General features: G+C 37.8%; 1 protein-coding gene across 4 annotated transcripts in view; it reads right to left on the bottom strand.

The window, feature by feature from the left end:
* LOC137977688 (KH domain-containing, RNA-binding, signal transduction-associated protein 3-like) overlaps positions 1–20,000 on the bottom strand; it is a 31,260-nt gene that overhangs the window by 108 nt on the left and 11,152 nt on the right. The window contains exons 4-11 of one of the 4 annotated variants that reach the window (XR_011117860.1): positions 18,775–18,921; positions 15,417–15,755; positions 13,115–13,174; positions 12,435–12,490; positions 8,894–8,952; positions 2,517–2,609; positions 1,320–1,391; positions 1–434 (exon numbers count right to left, since the gene is read on the bottom strand). The exon at positions 1–434 is cut by the window's left edge and continues 108 nt beyond it. Coding sequence is in view for 2 of the 4 variants with exons in the window: in XM_068824988.1 (XP_068681089.1) it covers positions 7,166–7,263; positions 8,894–8,952; positions 12,435–12,490; positions 13,115–13,174; positions 15,417–15,755; positions 18,775–18,921 (759 nt within the window). In the remaining 2 variants the exon portion in view is untranslated. Of the gene's footprint in view, positions 435–1,319; positions 1,392–2,516; positions 2,610–5,765; positions 7,264–8,893; positions 8,953–12,434; positions 12,491–13,114; positions 13,175–15,416; positions 15,756–18,774; positions 18,922–20,000 lie in introns of those variants that run through there. The other 3 variants (XR_011117861.1, XM_068824988.1, XM_068824989.1) reach the window with 3 other exon arrangements.

The following is a 20,000-nucleotide window of genomic DNA, read 5'->3' as shown; positions in this document are numbered from 1 at the left end:
TTCGTTCCTTTCGACAACGGAATAAATTATCTCTCAAAGCTCACGTAAACCGCATATTTACCCCTGGGTCCCTGAAGTGTAACTTTTTAAGCTACACTCATAATTCTCCAAACCATAGTTGCATGAAACTATGTCTAGTGCGTTCCTATTTTGGTAAGGTCCCGAAACAATGCGCTCTTCAAAATTACAAGAACTTTTCAATCGACAAATTGCTTGATAAACTGTCAGAAACTCAATGGTTCGACAAGCTCAATCGTTAAATAACGTAGAAAACACTTCCCAAGGATAATCTGTCACATTTTCACTACAATCAGTCAGTCTATCATGTACGTTAGCTTCACTCCTCGGTTTTCGAGATTACCAATGAGACACCTTCAGGTTTGCAGAATCGTTCGTACGAAACTTGGGCTAATCTTCAGTGTAACAACTCAAAGCTGGTGCAAAACAAAGAAAGAAATTGTTACCAATAAATTGTCAATAAAACAATGGTCCATAAAACAAATCACATCATTCATATCATAACAAAGGGGAAGGTGGAAAGGGAAGGGAAACCGACGGGTGACATCATATTCTATTACAAAGGAGAATGAGCAGCTGGCCATATTACAATTGCTAATGGTCGTTAACCAACGGCTCTGTTCTTGATTTCCCCTATGTCACTGTAGTAGTGTCACAGTGCAATGGTTGTTGTGCATACTGGGGCGACTCTCTGTTTCAATAAGAGTTTTTAGAATTGGTAGTTGTTTATTTGTGCAACGTTTAAGTATCCTGTTGTCACTGGGTGGTTAAAATAAGCCACACCACTACTCGCTGTCAAATACTTGGTTTACTCCCCGAGCCCTGGTGTCACATTTTCAATTTTTCTTTTTTAACTAAAGCTAGGTTGAATCAAAATTGACCACTATAGATCCTTGAATTGTCATAAGTTTTTTTTTAAGTAGATGGTAGGCCTATCTTTGACCACTGATGTCCTAAAATCGTGACACCAAGGAGTTTAGGGAGGCTCAAACCCTTTCAAAAATTTGGAACGAATCTCTTATTAGCAGAATTAACTCTACAACACTGTTTCACGTAACTGTATATTTATGATATCAACTTTTTCCAGTTTTCCTATTGCATTAAATCGATGAGTGCATCTTGTCAAGGAATTATTGGTTCTTCACATGGTACCATAACTTACGTTTTGAGGAATTAACGACAAACGGAAGTGGCGTTTATTTTTTTTCCCTTCCTTACTTGTCTTGACACCAAGACATTTATGCTGCCTAGCACCTTTTTCCTATTAGAGATGGTAAGTTAAAAATAAAAACAGAACTTACTGTCTTAACATGACCAATGTTCACTTCCGGTTTCTGTCCGTGGGTCAAAAACGTCTTGTGCTTTAAGTGCCCCTGTCACCAAAAAATCAAATCTTATTTTTCTTTGGATTTCAAAACTATATTAACCAAACACTAACCGACCAAAGTTTCAAAAAAGACACCTGTTTATTTTAACTGGAATTTTCCTATTTAATGGTCCGCCATTACTACTTTTAAGTTCTTGAGAGAGCTGGTTCGAGGAGAAAATGCAATGTGTGTATAAGCCCCACAATTAATATGCAGCACGGGAGTTTTGGGCTTTCAGACTTTTAATCTCGCGTTTTGCATATATAATAAGCTGTATTCACACGCTGAAATTTTAAGCCAGTGAGCCTTGACGTCACTTTTCCCTGGACCCAACCCTCAGAGATCCAATCGATCAAAGTAAACGGCCATTTGGGTAAAAGTCAATAGTCTACAAGCTCAAATTTTTGCCAGTCAGGTGTTAAGCACATGCAACTTCAAAATGATAAATAAATCTGAAGAAAAAAGGGAAGTGAATTTTTTTTAACACAAGGGCACTTTAAAACTACCCAACAATGCTGGAGATTCCAGAAGACAATAACAAAGGTCGCGAGTCTTAACCCGAATGTCAAAATTATTGCCCACTCTCAGAGTTTGCAGATGAAAGCAGTTTTACACCAAAAAGTTGTCACGAGTCACAGCAAGAAGAAGAACAAGAAGAAGAAGAAGACAAAGACGAAGACGACAAAGAAGAAGAAAGAAGAAGAAGAAGAAGAAGAAGAACAACAACAAGAACAAGAAGAACAAGAACAACAACAACAACAACATAATTATTTAACGAGGATAGCACTTATCAGTAAGAATCTGTGGCCCTCCCAACCTAATAACATTAGCAGGAGTACACTTCCATTGGAGATAATGGAGAATTCGCGAAAGTCCCAGTACGAAAATTTATTTCACCCTGCTTCATTGACCGAATGCATAAATGGCGGCCAAAAAAATATTCTTTTGTTTATGTGCTAATTAGCCTCACTAGCCTCGTTTGGGTGGCCAAAATATAAAAGAAAGGTTGCTTGAGAGCAAGGCTAAAAGTCAGTCTCATTAGCACATAAACAAAAGAATACATTTTTGGCCGCCATTTATGCATTCGGTCTATGGTATTCCCGACCCTAAGAAAAAGAGACTTCAACTTACAGATCCATGTCACGGACCAAGGCGACTCTCCTTTTCAAACAGAAACACCAAGGCTTCATCTAAGGATCTAGCACTCAACTTTCCTACATTTCACTAGGAAAAAAAAAAACCAAATTCAGCACAATGCTCGTAACTCCACTGCCTCCCATTAAATAACTTGTTAAAAATGGAAATGGGCAAAACCCAACTTTGCTTCAGTCTTTCTGTTCTCTTAGTTGATGTTACTTCATTTCAGTGTGACTGAGTTTTAACACTTTTTAAGCAATTCAATCAATTTACTGCACACAAAATTTCAAATTATCTCATTAAATTTTGAATTAAAAAGGTACAGTTAAAATCTCGTTCTCTGATTTTAATTAATTTCTCTGCTGTAACGATTATAGTTATTGATTTCGCGAAGGGAAATCGCAAACGAAAGAACCCAGTACACTAATGATGAAATAGCTTACAGCCAACGACCAAACAACAGTTGACGTCACAGAACTTCTTAGGAACTTAAACTTTAAGTTGGAAAAACAAAAACCTCAACGACATCTTTAAATTTAATAACATTATTGATACAGGGTTTATTTTACTGGGGTAAAAATACAAAGAGTTTACCTTGCAGACCATAGCTTGGCAGCAAAAAGTCTTCTTGAGGCCTCTCAAACACTTTAAGAAGTATCCATATTTAGCCCAGTTTCTTCAAGTGTTAACCAGGTCATTTTATTCAACTTCACGTGATCCTTTGTTATCAGTGACCCCTCTCGCCCAGTATTTTAGTTTTCTCATTTCAGTTCTTACAAGAGCAATTTAGTTAAAGTCGAGTTAATGTAGTTTCAATAAAAACTTCGCATTTCATTTAATAAGTTACTCTCATTTAAAATACCATACTTATTGAAAATGATTGAAAATGTTCACTTCAAGGGGAGATTCCTGTGCTGAAATTGTCAATGCAAGGCACGCGCAAACTTCCCATTAAATACAATATAAGCAAAACTGCATATCAAAACCATAGTACTGTATCTGGTTTAACGCCGAAACTACTGTAAGTGCCCCAGTCTCCAGATTTTCTCTTAGAAGGAATTTGTGTCAAGAGCTTTGGGGAGGCAGCAATGGTAGATTGGTTACTGTGACAGACTGGTGTTACATGATTCAAGCCCCACTCTTACTATTTACTGAAGTTGTTTTGGTAGCCCCAGTTCAACTTGGCTACTCTAGTAAAAAGCTAATAATTAGTCTTCCTCTCGCGTGGTGCTTTTCTTCAAGATTTGTTGCATTTCTTTCAAAAATCTGTTTAATTAGCCATGGAATGACTCTGGTGGGAGTGGCCAATTAATGAACGAGTTGCCAGTAATCGGAACCCTTTTAATACGCAAAGGGTTCTGGGATCGCCAGGGCAAACATTGCAAGTCGCTGAAATAAAATGTATGGCGGAAACTTATTTCGACGTCCAAAAACGATTAAGGAGAGAGAGAAACGATTTTTTCAACACGGTTTTATCAGAAATCGATTTGGGCAATGTTGATTCGCGGCAAGTGTAAGTTTTTGTTTGCATAACCGTGAAATATGAGATAAATTTTACTGATTAACTTCCTTGCTTGCGTAATAAGGTTTATTGTGAAATTGACATCGCTTTATGGTCTAGAAATGTTACAAAATGGGCCCTTTTGCAGCTAGGGTGCAATTTGCTCTCCAGTACAGCGGTTGAGAACCAGGTGACCGCCAGCTGTAAAGGAGAGGAGATGGAAATTGTTTTTACAGAGCTATTGCTCTTTGAGGGATGAAATGAGCGATGAAAAACTTGGGGAAATCCATAGGTTAAGTTCTAGTTTGATTGAGGAAAAACAAACGGTCTGGTCTGATCTCTGGAGCAGGTCTTTCAGGTTTACTCTCACAATCGTACTCTTCTATGTACAAAGGTACAAAGAGGGTGTAGGGCATTCAGCGGTTCTGTAACGTCGCACAAAATAATTTGAACAGACCTTCGTACTCATTGAAACCTTGAATTGGTCACGATTAATAGCTCTAGCCCAAGAATAAACATCTTTGTTATTCCTGAGCGAGTAAAGACTTAATATTACAACGTGATAAAGAATCGTTTGCTTTTCTGGGTACCTTCCAACGTCGTCACAATCTGCCTGACACAGCACAATGATCGCCACTAGGGATATTTCCAATATTATATCAATTGCTGAGTTTAGAAATAGGCCAAAAGCCAGCCTATACACACATAAATACAACTGAAAAGGCTTTATTGAGTTATTTCCTTCAGATTTATCCCTAATTTTGTAATATTTCAAGACCATTGCACAATAAACCTTACGCAAGCAAGGAAGTTAATCAGCAGTTTTTATCTCATACTTCAGTTATTCAAATAAAAACTTACACTAGTTGCCACGTATCAACATTGCCCAAATCGATTTCTGATAAAACTGTGTCAAAAAGCATTGATCTCTTTCCAAAATCATTTTGTGGACGTTGACATAAGTTTCCGCCATACATTTTCTTACAGCGACTTGAAACGGTTGCCCCCTATCGACCCCAGAACCCTTTGCGTATAACGTAGAGATCCGATTACTGGCAACTAATTCATTAAATCCTTGTTGGTATTAATTGTTTTATTTAAAAAAATTGTTTTATTGGCTGCAGTCACATCTGGGCTACTAACTATAGTTAAGACGGGAATAACTATAGTTAGCTATTTCGGTTACGTTACCGCTTCTCTGTTCGCTCTAACTATAGTTAGTTGCCTCGGTGATCCAAAACAACACAGATTAACTAGTTATACCCAAGCAGGGTTCATGGGTTAGTCTTAAGTTTACAACAAACAACCAATCAGAATGTGACAATTCTTTTCGCACACGCGAGATGAGCATATATAAATATGCAAAATAAAAACCAAGCGTGAAGCGAGAGGAAAACCGAAAACAACAAACAAAAAATTTACATACAACAGGGTAGCAACACGTATAGCCTTCAAGCTTTTTTGCAGCCGTCCTTGTATTTGCTGCGATGAATCCATAGGCCATAGAACTAACTGTAGTTAACTGCGTGGTGCGACTGCAAAGTCGACCGAAAGCACTAACTACAGTTAGGTATGACGTCACCTAACTTGACACTAACTTAAGTTAAACTTTACTTATGTCGTAGATGTGAACGCAGCCATTATTCTAGCTTCTAATGAATTAGTAAATTTGCTCGAGACTCAGCCCGAGATTTGAAGAGGGTAGCTCTCTTTCAAAACAAAGAATGTAAAACAAGAAGAAATGGAGAGGTTTTTCTTTTCTTTTCTTCAAAATCATGTTATACAGGAAAATCAATGCATTGCTTAGAGTTTTGCCATGTGAAACTTTTGTATGACAATTACTTCGCACATTACATAATTAATGTGGTATTCTACAACCAAGTAAGGTCTCTGACGGTCAAAATTGGTCAGCTTTAATGTTACAAACAGGAAAATAGAAAAGTACCTCATAAAACACTGAAACGATATTACAAAAAGTAGATATTTGTTTATAAAAATAGATGAAAAACTATATTTTGGACTGGTAAGTTATGCCAAAAACATTGATCAAACACAATAATTTTTACAATCACAAAATTATATTGCCTGAATGCCTTCTCTTGTTTAAGGGGTTTTAGTATTTAAACCACAATGGCAATATTATAGTCATTTCCATACGTTTCAGAGGTTAAATATGTTTAATTCTTCCCTGACTGAATGCAGTATTTAAGTCAGTTTACTTTGTTTTAAATGTTACCACGTTTTAGGGTTAAGACTTGGAAAGCACAATTATGTAATAAGAAATGCAAACAGTTTATCAACATTTTCACTTTATTGGCGAAGTCAGTAACCAAAAAAATCATATTTATGACTTTTAAAAATTTAACAATAAGACTTTTATGATTACTACAGTACATGCGAACAAACCGTGTATGTAAAATAGTGTTTAAGCAGTTTAGGATAATTCCGGTCACACTGTTTATCAACAGCCAAATCGTTTAAAATGTTCGAGGGAGACAACTTAACATGGTTTAATTGAACTATAAAGTGATGAAATGTGATCCCAACAAGCCTGTAATCTAAACATAATTGGCTGAAAATAAAATCCTTTATCTTAGTAAATACAGTTGACATGCTTTAATATCGCATAAAATGTGTTTAAAGAAAGAAACAATGTTGAATAAAGAACTTAGATAAAAAGATTATTTACATGAACAAACGTGTGTTTGCTTTCAAGAGAATAACTCCGGATTGAAGTAATGTTAAGTGTTGTTTACCTGTATAAAAGTAACTGAAGATTTTTCTGACTGTTTAAGAAAACAAAAATCTTTGAGCGTTTATGTATCCTGGCCATGAATTTACCATTATGTTGACCTTAACGTTTATCAAAGTTTTACTGGAGGCCCAAGCAAAGATTCAACTTTAACAGTGATTAAAAATCAATCGCCTTAAGAAAATTTCAGCAAGCTTACTTGGAAGATGTATGAAAATATCTACATTAAGCTTCTAAACAGAAAATTGAGTGTTGTTAGGGCACGCCTAAACCACTTAATTAACACAGTGATTAATTTGTATGAAACATTGATCACAAAATTAATGTCAAACATTATCAAAGTTCAGTTTCAACTAGAAAACCCTTTTCATATAACTGTTAGTTATTCAATCAGTAAGGATAAGCTGCCTCACGAACAACTTTCTTGACAGTGCGGGCAGAAGGAGCCTTGAACGTTGCAGATGAATTTGCTTGAACTCTGGTTGGAGCTAGAATGAGAAGTTAATGTGAATTTAATGTTAACAGCCTACGAGGGGAGCTAGCAGTGATAAATCTTCTGTTATTCTTGTGTTAATACAGTACATTTCAGTTAATTTTTGTGAGAACAAGTTCATTCTTAATCTCTTGGATTACACTTTTAAGACACCAGTGACAACAATTACATGCACTTTTTAGTTTTTGCAAATTCAAGTTAAGCAAAATAGGATATACATGTACATGGAACAAAAATCATTGACAATAAAATTATTACACATGCCCAATTAGGAGACCTGTATAATGCCCCAAAGACGCTGTCAAAAGCACTTTTAACGTTGGAATAAAATTAACAAGTTCATTTGAGTCTTCACTGTATGTATACTAATAGTTATATCAAGTTATTGTTGATATAGTGAAATAAAAATTCTATTTTATCACCAATGAAAGTATTGGATTTATTTTCTGGAACCTTTCAGAGGGCAAGGTCTTTACTCTGGTGAATTATACACGATCACTTTTTTTTTTACACGTTATTATTATTATTATAGTAAAGCCACCAAAAAAAAAATCATAAACTAAGAAAGTCTCCTTGGATTGTGCAGTGATGCATTACCAGTGCGTCCAGCCGACCAAACTTGTTGTCTACTTACAACTGTAGCTCAGAGGAGTCAGCTACCTTTTTCCTAAAAGGGAACCTCCACTCTTTCTACAAAATAAGTTTAAACCAGAGGAAATCATGTTTACTGACAAATTTGTTCGAAATTTGTTTTTAAAACAGTGTTTCTATCAAGAAAGTGAATTTTAAAATCGCAGTAATCTTGAATAATTGTGACGTGTTACAGTTGCTCTATTGTTCTGACAAAAGGATCTTTTGCCTAATAACAATAGGGCAACCATAACACATCACAATAATAAACTATTCAAGATGGCGGTGCTTGCGAAATTCTTATCAAAAATTCGGCGATTCTAAAACTTATTTATTTCGGATAAAAAAAATTTCTTTGAAAATACTCTAGACTGACTTGCCTGTAACGGCTATTTCCCATGATTTAAGGTCATCTTTTGTTGAAGTGGAGGTTCGCTTTAAATTGAAGCACCAGTAATTAAAGATTACAATTCTTCCAAACCTTACAGATACAGTTGGCTACTCTACTTAAACCACTAACATTCTCATTGATTCTTAGTGATACCCCTCCATTACTGATTACACATATTACATGAACATTCAACAACTCATTAATAATTCATAAGCCCATTGACCTACCAAATGGTCGATAATACCTGTACATCACGTGCAATGATTTTATGTCAATAAAACCTCCTCTTTATTAGTATGCAGTGTTTCTGTCACTGCACATGACATAGCTTGTTTTTCTCTTATGCTAATGTTCTTCTCTCCCAATGTGAACCTTTGTTCGGACTCCCGAGCGAAACACACTTTTGTGTCCAATATTTTTGAAGCTGTACAAAAGACTCTCAGCATGTGTTTTATTGGATCTAAAAACACTCAGCTACGCCTCGTGTGTTTAAACCTGATAAAACACTCCTACTCATTTTTTAAACATTATAATCTACAAAATAAATTTTAGATAAAACTGCACATAAAAAACTGAGCTGAAGCAAAAATTAAAAAAATCCTACCTGGATAGGCTGTTTCATATATGTCTGCAGGTTGTGCATATTCATAGTATACAGCCTCACTGTTGAGTCAAAAAAGATAGTTACATACATATAATGAAACAGAATTATTAAAACAAAATTCACATCTTACAAACTCCTTTAACCCTTTAAGCCCCGAGGGGTTCCCCATTGACGAGTAAAATCGTCTGGCGTTAGACAGAGTAAAATCTATAAGTGCCATTTGGCACTATCGGGGCTGAAAGGGTTAAACGGGGACATAGTTTTTTCACGCTGTTAGCTTAACCCTTTAAGCCCCGAGGGGTTCCCCATTGACGAGTAAAATCGTCTGGCGTTAGACAGAGTAAAATCTATAAGTGCCATTTGGCACTATCGGGGCTGAAAGGGTTAAACGGGGACATAGTTTTTTCACGCTGTTAGCTTAACCCTTTAAGCCCCGAGGGGTTCCCCATTGACGAGTAAAATCGTCTGGCGTTAGACAGAGTAAAATCTATAAGTGCCATTTGGCACTATCGGGGCTGAAAGGGTTAAACGGGGACATAGTTTTTTCACGCTGTTAGCTTAACCCTTTAAGCCCCGAGGGGTTCCCCATTGACGAGTAAAATCGTCTGGCGTTAGACAGAGTAAAATCTATAAGTGCCATTTGGCACTATCGGGGCTGAAAGGGTTAAACGGGGACATAGTTTTTTCACGCTGTTAGCTTAACCCTTTAAGCCCCGAGGGGTTCCCCATTGACGAGTAAAATCGTCTGGCGTTAGACAGAGTAAAATCTATAAGTGCCATTTGGCACTATCGGGGCTGAAAGGGTTAAACGGGGACATAGTTTTTTCACGCTGTTAGCTTAACCCTTTAAGCCCCGAGGGGTTCCCCATTGACGAGTAAAATCGTCTGGCGTTAGACAGAGTAAAATCGTCTGGCGTTAGACAGAGTAAAATCTATAAGTGCCATTTGGCACTATCGGGGCTGAAAGGGTTAAACGGGGACATAGTTTTTTCACGCTGTTAGCTTAACCCTTTAAGCCCCGAGGGGTTCCCCATTGACGAGTAAAATCGTCTGGCGTTAGACAGAGTAAAATCTATAAGTGCCATTTGGCACTATCGGTGCTGAAAGGGTTAAACGGGGACATAGTTTTTTCACGCTGTTAGCTTAACCCTTTAAGCCCCGAGGGGTTCCCCATTGACGAGTAAAATCGTCTGGCGTTAGACAGAGTAAAATCTTCTGGCGTTAGACAGAGTAAAATCTATAAGTGCCATTTGGCACTATCGGGGCTGAAAGGGTTAAACGGGGACATAGTTTTTTCACGCTGTTAGCTTAACCCTTTAAGCCCCGAGGGGTTCCCCATTGACGAGTAAAATCGTCTGGCGTTAGACAGAGTAAAATCTATAAGTGCCATTTGGCACTATCGGGGCTGAAAGGGTTAAACTTATATGGGCAACAGGTCTTCAGTTGGGCAAACAAAAAACAAAACTGGTTGCCCAAACGGCAAATAAGTTAGAAAGTAAGTGTCGAACACTGGAGGGTATTCCTCTTAGTGGTGCAGGTGGATATCCCTTAATGAGAGAACTGAATGTACATACATGTATGTTCAAGAGATTTGATAGTGAATCAAAAGGCGAATTACTGTCAAATTGCTTTAAAGTGTTTCTGGAGACTTTTCCAGCACAAGCAAGTTCTATCATGGTGCAACTGGGAAAGGAAGAAAGGCTGGGATGAGAAGGAAGAACAAGCGTAAGTGGATGCATGAGCAGAGGAAGGTGTTGCGGAAGTGTTTGTAAGGAGTGATGGGATGAAGAAGCGAGGGTATATCAAGTTGGAGGTGAGGAACAGGACGGGCAAGGTGGAGTAGCAAGAGGAAGTGAAGATTAGTGTCAAGGAAGCAGAAATTGGAATTTGGAAAATGAAATTTGGAAGATGGCAAACTGGAAGGCTCCAAATCAACATGGTGTAAGGCCATTTTGGTTTAAGAGGTTAGTTATGAGGTTTAGTTACATGGTTTGATTTCAGAGTTTCCAGGCTTGTTTGGACAGTGGAGAGGTGCCGGAGTGGATAGTAAAGGAAAGGAAAGGACAGTATTCATACAGAAAGATCGTGCCGAGGCAACAGTGGCTAGCAACTACAGACCCATAATTATTGCATGTTTGCAATGATGTGGAGGCTACTCACTGGGATCTTGGTGGAGAAGCTGCATGGACATTTGCAGGGTAATGGAAATTGTTGCTGGAATGTGTTTGGTAACGTCATCAGGGACGACAAACAAAGACTCCTTACCAAGCCAAACTCAACAGACGCCGTGTCATCTTCAAAGTTTGTGAGGATCTTTTCCATTGTTTTATCTGGGACACTAACGGCCCCCTTATGTCACTGGCAGGGCTTCGGTTGTGCGGCTAGCGGATTGAAATGAAAGAGTAACCTTTGCCCTTGAATTTCATGGTGAAATTGCAATAGTGGGAACATTTTATTCAGGAATATTTGATTCCACTTGGTGGGCTCCTGAGAATTCAGTGTTCAGTCTTAGTATTTTATTATGGCCGTTGACAACCAAGAAACTGATAATGGCTCAATTCGCATCAAATCTGGAAAAAACCTCTCAGGAAGGAAGTGATTCACAATGGCAATAAGGTTACAATGTAGGCTTTTTAATTGGTGGGTGGGAGAAATAAAGAAGAACAAGAACAAGAAGCTGATGGAAAAGAGGTTGTATGGGTAGATTATGACAATGTTAGTGAAGTGGCTGATGAGAGGTCGTGGCAGTGGCTTAGAGCTGGGAATTTGGGGAAGAGCAAGGAGGGCTGTATTTTTGCCACTCAGGACCAGGCTTTGCGGAACACCGAACAGGTTTTCAGGCCACGATTGAGAAGGAAGACGTAGATCCAAAGTGTAGAATGTATGGCAAGGAGGTGGAGTCGGTTGGGCATGGGGCGAGTGGTTGAACTGGTTTGGCACAGAGAGAGTTTTAGAGGTGATAAGATCGGATGGGGTTGAGGGTGTACATGTACTGGGAGCTTTGTCAGAAGTGAAGTGTGCTGATGTGTAGGATATGGAGGGTTGGAATGAGGTGAGGGCCTTAGAAAACGGGAATATGGAGATCTGGTGGAATAGGCACATCGAGTCGACAAAGAAGATGGAACAGTCATCCAGACATTACTGTGGTGGATCACACAGCTCAGGATTGGATGTTTGTCCACTTCTCCATGCCTTGGGATAAGAATGTGGTTACTACAGAGGATGAGAAAATACAAAACTACCAGTGCTCTCCTCTGGCAAAGGAAATCGGGAAGATGCATCAGGTGTCAACGAGGATTGTGCCATTGGTGGTTGGTTGTTTGGGTGTGATGACTAGTTAATACTCTCACAAAACGCCAAGAGCGTGAGCATTAACCCACTCTTCTGGTAGAAAAGTACACACATCACAGTTCGTAGAAGGATGGTATAAACCTTTCAGCACAACTGGAAACATACTGTACCAAAATAAAACTGATCCCTGTAAGCAAAATAAAACAAGGCACTCCTCTGCTTAACCGCACCGTGCCCAAACAATACTCACCCAGGTTCTGGGTATACCGCTTCAAACTCATAACCTGGCTCATAAGGTTCGTAACCCTGAAAAAAAACACAGGCTATATTAATACAAGGTCATTTTAAGTTCCCTTAAAATTTTTAAATGTAACTTAGCAAGCTAAAACAATTCTTGTTCTTACAAATCATATCTGGCTATAAACCCAGACATCATTGGCTTGAATGATCCCTTTCAATTAACAGTTACATATACACCTGTACCACTGTATTAATTTTGATTGTTTTCCCCCTTACAATAACTCATGTACACTGTATATAGCTAATCTGGTGCCATTTATTTTTACAACAATTAGAAACGAAGTTATTGCTACTCCCTAAGGAGTACTGCAAATTATTTTTTAGATAAGTGCACTCATCTGAAGAGTTCCTTTATTTTTATTAGAGAACAGACAAAATTAATTAACAAAATTAATGACTTTTAAGACACAGGATTATGTTTACCCAAGCCATGCTTTTAAATTTTTATACATCATTTATTTTTACATTACAAATACACAGTAGATTTAGATGTGATCAGAGAAGCCAAAGAGCTTTAATTATTAATTGCCTTACTTAATTTGTATTTTTGCAGAGACACTTAAGTGTTTAGAAATTTCATTATTTTTATGAACCATTTCCTCTTGATTTTATTGCTGAATCTTCACTTACAATCACTTGTTCACCAGGAGCCACTATCTGAACTCCAACTGTGGGAAGGGCATGCACTGCCTATACAAATGAAATTTTGTCACAAATAAAAGTCACCGTTGATTGCTGGTTCTTCAGATTTTTTGGTTAAAACCTTAAACACATCACAATTGACTAAAGCATTAGAGTTATATTTAAGGTTACTGATTTTAATTAGCTTTGATGAACAACTCTATAAGTAGCCAGTGATGTGGGTTGCCATTTGTACCCAAGATCAGACATTCCCCTGAAACCAAAGTAAACTATCATATACAACTGGAAACAGCAACAACAAAAAGGTGGCATACAGAATTGCTTGTATTCCCTGTGCTAAATCAATCACGTAACATGCTCCATGATTTTCATAGTACAAGAGTACGGGAAGCTTAAATTTTTGGAAAAAAATTAATTTTGCGTATGCAGTTTTTCTTTGGTCATGCATGAGTTTGTTCAAGCAATTTTGATTTGTTCATTTCAATGAAAATTGTATAGGACCTCTGAGGGTCTTAACAACAAATTTCTGTAAGAAGACACACAGGGCCCAAAATAGCAGCCGCCTGCCAGCGGCAGCCGGACTTTTACCACACTTGCCGGCGACTTTCCACCAAAGAAATAGAATGACATGCTTTTTGACATGCTTTGATCAGCCAACTGGAATCAAAGTCACTGTGAGTTACTCGTTTGTTAAAGGTTTCTCCACACAAAGCATTGCACTACTGCTTTCAATTATTTTGCACAAATACTTGATTGCTAAGCCTTGCATTACTTGGCTGAACAGATTTCCCATGTTTGCACATGTACGTGTAAGTGAAGAAGCGCGATGGTTTGTCAAGACAAAGATGCATATTTTACACTTCAACAAACACCTAAATGGGAAGTTGAGCCATTCATGATGGTTGGAACTGCCACACGGAAACACGTTAATTACAGGGAAGTAGCAGTTCAAAGCATGCCATACATGCATGTATGAAATAGTTTTTTAAAATCAGTTTGCAATTCCGAGACTGTGAAATTTCAATTCGGGAAGATTTTGGTCATATGCTGGGCAACTGGGTTCTTGGCAGATCCCTGTTTACACATACACAAATTGCGGGAAAAAAAAGTGATTCATAGAATGTGCATCTCTGCCTTTCAAATTCGAGAAACTGACGTTGGATTGATTTCCCAAAAATCAGTCCTATGAACATGACTTGTTGTCATGAATACTATTAAGTTGACATCATTTCCCGCATACCTGAATAACCTGTCACTTAATATTTTGAATCAGAAATGATCGTAATTAACATGCACAATCACCACAAGGAGTTGCTTAACAAACTTTGGGAATATGGTTACGGTTCTTTGCTGGTATAATAACCTAGTCATTGATAAAGGTTTAGTTCAAGGTTGGAGCTTTTCAACAACTATCCCATATAAACATTTCTATTTGGACAGGACGCATAATTTGAAGTGCCTTTGATTCTAAATATATCTCCTGTCAGACTGCATGCACACTGGCGGCGACTAGTTACGCATATAACTCCACACAGTTTTTTTTAGATAAATGTTTTTTATGCCTTTGGGAGAACGGTTCACCGTGAAAGTGAAAAATTTAAAAATTATCAATTATAAAGATGTAAGAATTACGCATGATGAAAGGTTTTCTCTGTCACGGCGAAGTGAGACGAACATAACACGTTTTCATGACAGTGCGTTGTGTTGCGTCAGTGCTGTGACAAACAGTTTGCACATTCATTCTTTACCTTGGCGAGCTTGGCATGATAACATTAAACAATGCTGTGCAACCGTTGTTTCCTTGCGGCACAATATCGCAAATTAAATCGGCCAGGGCATTCGGTTGCTTTCGTCTTTGCCTTGTTTGCGGTTTTCGTCCAGCCTAGGTGATTTCGTGGTAAACACTAGCGGCAAAGACAAGGTATTACCGCGTGCAAATGCACTAATAGTTTCAAGCTGTGCGGTAGTGCGCACCTCAAGTTACCAAGACAACTCACGACAATACTAGCTACAGTACTGGCCAAAGGTATTGCAGCACATACACCCGCATAAAGTGTACACAATATGGCAGCTTTCCACACACACAATTCAAACTGCAGTACATTGAATAGCACTTCTCCAAATTGGGAAAAAAATTGACATTATCAATCACTTTGCTAAATAAATGGAATGATTGTAATAAATAATAAATAAATAATAAGCCAGCACTGTGCAGAAGAATCACTAGTCTAAGAGTTAATCTGAATCTGTTGTGCTGTGTTCTTGTAACTGTCAGAAAGTGCACACTTACCCCGTAAGAATCCCCAGGCACTGCAGCCGCCCTTGGAGCAGCATGGGCGACTGTCGGGGAGGATGGTCCCAATCCAGCGGCAGAACGTGCTGCTGAAACACTCACGTGTCCTACTGGTGGCCCTCTAGGTCTAGACATAGAAGGCATGCGTGGGACTGGTGAGCCTCTCCCATGATGCACCATGTGATGGGGGTGTGGCACTCCTCTTGCATGCGGGCGTGGCGCTCGTAAAACTGGTGTGGCAACAGGGACAGGTGCAGGTGCTGGTGCTACCTCCTCCATACCATTGAGAATAGCCATTTCTCTCATCTGTTCTTGATGAATTTCGTCGTTGTTTTCCTAAATTGAAATAAGAACTAATGGTTCAAGTTTGACACCACAACTGTAGTGTCCTTGGTCCTCTCTTAATCCTGGATAACAATAAACTCTTTTTTTAACTTTAACAGTAATGTTTGAATATCAGCAAGAACATTAACTACTCCTTACCACCTTTTTTAACCAACTCATACTGTAAAATGACATCAAAACAATTTCCTCATCCAAAGTTTACATTAACAAGAGGATCTAAGTAGCCTATACTCATACGCTGCCAGGTTATTTGTACTTTTGTTGACAGTTTAATAATAATAATAATAATAATAATAATAATAATAATAATAATAACTTTATTGCACACCACAAAAAAGGTGTATAGGTGTTACAAGAATCTATTTGAGAGAAGTTGCTCTTTATCATGTGAGTTCATTGACCTATACTTTTCATCTTTATTTGAAAGTCTGTTTTTTTTCTATGGGTCCATGGACCTGTACTTTTCAAAACAATTTGAAGGAAGTTCTTATTTTTTCTCTGAGTCCATTGGGCTTTAATTTTTTCTCCTCTTTCTTCCAGTTTGCTGCAATTTCTGAAGTAGATTTATGCTTTCTTATTATTTCTTTCCCTTCTATATTTGATAATTCACATAAACATCTAAGAAATGCAACCTCATAGTTTGTTTCAAAACAATAAAATTTACTTTGAATAATAGAACAAAAGAGATCTATAACAGAATCTACATTTGAAAATACTTTTGTTACATTTTTTGGTTCAGAACCATTGTATTCAAAAACGTGGTAGCTCATCTTTTGCTCTGCATACCACTGGAAAACACAACTAACGCAGTAGCTAGAAATTCGCATCAAAAAGCCTGTGCTGCTTTCCTTATTATCCAAAATGGCAGTTTTAAGCTGTTGTTTACTGGGAACCACATTACAATATAAATTTCACTGACATCTTACTCTATGAATAACTTTTACATGGCCAGCGGCCTACGTCTAATTTCTTTAGAAAATCAGAAATAAAAACATATTTTGCTGGAGTAACATTTCTGATAAATTGCTCATCCATTCTCAATGATACTATCAACTGTTTGAGAGGTGCAATAGTTACAAGACTTTTGAGGTGGAAAAACAAACAGAATAAAATGACACAGCAGAACATTCTTTGCAAGAACAAAGATAAACATCATTTAAGTGCTCTTAGGGTCTAAAAGTTTGGTTTCGAACATATAATGAATGAACAATGCTTCCATTGTTGCTTTACATTTTAATAATGTTAACACATTTTAATCTCAAAAGTAACAGATGTTTGTGCACATATATTCTGAAAATGTTGTACCAAATTTATTAATGAATCTATTTCAATTGAAGTACATGTTGCAAATGGGTCCCATACATGTACCTAATAAATCTCTGCCATGAGAGTAAAAAATTGTACACTTCCCAATAGTTCAAGTGTTAACATATATGCATGATAATTATCCATGTGCAAAGAATCAAAGGCAGCTAGCTAACATTGATACAACATAAGGAAAGTCTGAAATTATAGGAAGTGCACTATTTAGCAAACCACTATCACTGTATGTCAACTGATAATTAATGTAGCTTAAGTTATAACCATAACAGGCAAATCTGTCAAAAATAGGAGTCCCTGTTTGCATGATTGTGACAAAGCTGAATACATATTATTCCCATTGTTTATAATCTGAACCAAGTTAGCTGAAGAGGTTATTGGATTCCTGAAATTTTAGACAAGTGCAGACAGAGACATTGCCACACGTGTGCCTGCATTTGCCGTACCAAATACTTCAACATTACCTTGACTGTATGGTGCGGCAATAGTTTTAGTTGGATCAACAATTCCTGGACCTGGGTTGTTTGTACGTCATTTGCGAGTCGAATTAACTCAGGAATGTAAAAGCGATACAAATAGATCTTTGTAAAGCCACAGATGATTAATTTGTTACATTTCATATTATGTGAACCAAACTTTTCAATACTGGCAAATAAATGGCCTCTAAGAAAAACAAAAGTAAAACAGAAAACCAGGTGAGGTGGAATTGTGGCAAGCCTACTTAAGGGCTTGAAACATGAGAGGGATGGTTGATTTCTTCAAACACGCACTGTTTATTTTGTCATGCAAAATGGACTGATATTCCAAGCATACAGTACATACATTTTAAGACTCTAATACTTCTTTTCAAGTCTTTCTGTTAATTTTTCTGACTCAACAATACATTTTTCAGCAGCTATTAAGTGTATTGAATAATCCCCTACCCCCCTCCCCACGTAAAGTTACAGTCATGTAAATGTATGCAAGCATAAATTTCCATGCACTAATGTGACACGGAAAACAAGAAATGGAGGGCAATTTTATACCTCATGCGCTTACTGCGCATGAGTAATGATATTCCCATACTAGATAACCCCTTCAACAATAACAGCTGGTAAAAGCACATTCCCTACAGTCATGCTTCCTTATGTTGTGTTTTAATGTGAAAATCAGGTTGAAATGATTTAAAAGTAGATAAAGGCATGTACTGTAATAAGCCTGCATAGCTGTGGGATATCTATTGCAGGATTTCTTTAAACATTTGTGAGTAAATCAATGGTTAGCCCCTTGTGTTTTGGCCGCAAGTGATCTTAAAAATACTCATCACCACTCCACAACAGGCCAAATGCAACAGAGCAACCAGCGACTTGCTCAAACATGTTTTAACAATCCTGCAAGAAAATATTCCCCCAGCTATGCAGGCTAAACTCCAGGGACTCATTTGACCAGAGGTGACAAACTCATTCACAACAATAGGAAAAAAGGAACAGACAGGCTTTAAAAATTATATCCTACAGGATTTGATACTAATGGTTAGCACTTACAGTGTATTATACTTCAAGCAACTCGACCCTTATCCTCTCCACTTCACCATGGCCACAATACAGTACTGTATGCCTCTCTTAACATACATGTACATGTAACACAATACAAGTACTCCATGCATCGTGGTATTTTACATATAGAGCACATAACATGACTGTAATCTTACCGGAACAAGAAATTTCTTTATCTCTTCAATAGCAAGACCTAATCTTGCATGAGCCTGTCCTGGAGGAGCTTCTACTTCAATTAACACATGAAGCTCTTCCTCAAGATGGGTATACTTTGGATCACCTGAGGCACGCAGTTCTTCCTCCTGAGGAGTAAATCAAAATCCACAACATCTGGTCATAAACTACAAAACATTAGAAAACAAACTGCTCTCACCAAAAAGGTGCAACCTCAAACAGCAAACAAGCACATGGACACAAGTACTTGCACTGTACATGTATAAGGGCCAACTAGAGATCCAACCACTGTTTTCCTACAGTAGTTTATCAGTTTATGTTTTTCAAGGTTTATTAGTTACATTTTTGTTTTCAAATTCGCTTTGCGGAGTAGAGGAATACGTGAAAAGTGGACGGGATCAAATGGTGAACGATCCTCATCCGGACAAAATTACACCAAAAGAAAAAAAAGAGGATTACCAAAAAATTTTATGAGCAGCACTCCTTCGTCATCACCCAGCGTGAAATACCTAAGCGATGGCTGGGGAAATTCTCTAAAAAGGGTGCCTTCATTCACTCGCATTCACTCACAGGTTTCCCTGTTGAAGGAGAAAATCCCTGACCTGGAGAAAAATTCCAGGAACTAGAGTGCCAATTGTTTTGCTTTGAGCATATGTGACCGTCCACGGGAAAACCAACAAAAAGGTGATGACACGGGCACGCTATTTTAGCACGCTAGACAAAAGAAATTTTCTTTAACACGGGAGTGCCGTGTCGTAATGCACGCCTCATTAAAATTTTCTTGTGTCTGATACTACAAGTTGTAAACAATAGAGCGTGTTATACCAAACAAAAGAGCGTGTCAGCAAAAGTAAAATCGAGCACCGCGTAAAAAGACACGGAGTGAGTGAAATTGCACAACAGCTGCGCCAAAACGCTCGCTAAAAAACCAAGTGTATAAACACGCTACTGACCCAGAGCCGAGTGAGGGCCGACTTACCTGCGGAAATAGCTGAGAAATCCCGCAGAATACAATATACTTTTTTCGACGAAAAAATATCGAATTTTCGATGGAAGCAAATTTTCAACGAAAAGTCATGATAATTCTTAAGGCCTATTGTTTCCAACTACACCGAATTTTCGAACGAAAATTCCCTCGGAACGAAAATTGACTTCGAATTTTCGTGCGAAAAATCGCTCTGTTTGATAAATGATCTAAAAAAAATTG

Source organism: Montipora foliosa, chromosome 11 (assembly GCF_036669935.1).
Source record: "Montipora foliosa isolate CH-2021 chromosome 11, ASM3666993v2, whole genome shotgun sequence".
NCBI lineage: Eukaryota > Metazoa > Cnidaria > Anthozoa > Scleractinia > Acroporidae > Montipora > Montipora foliosa.
The sequence above is the reverse complement of the archived record's forward strand: the minus strand, read 5'-3'. Positions and strand labels throughout refer to the sequence as shown.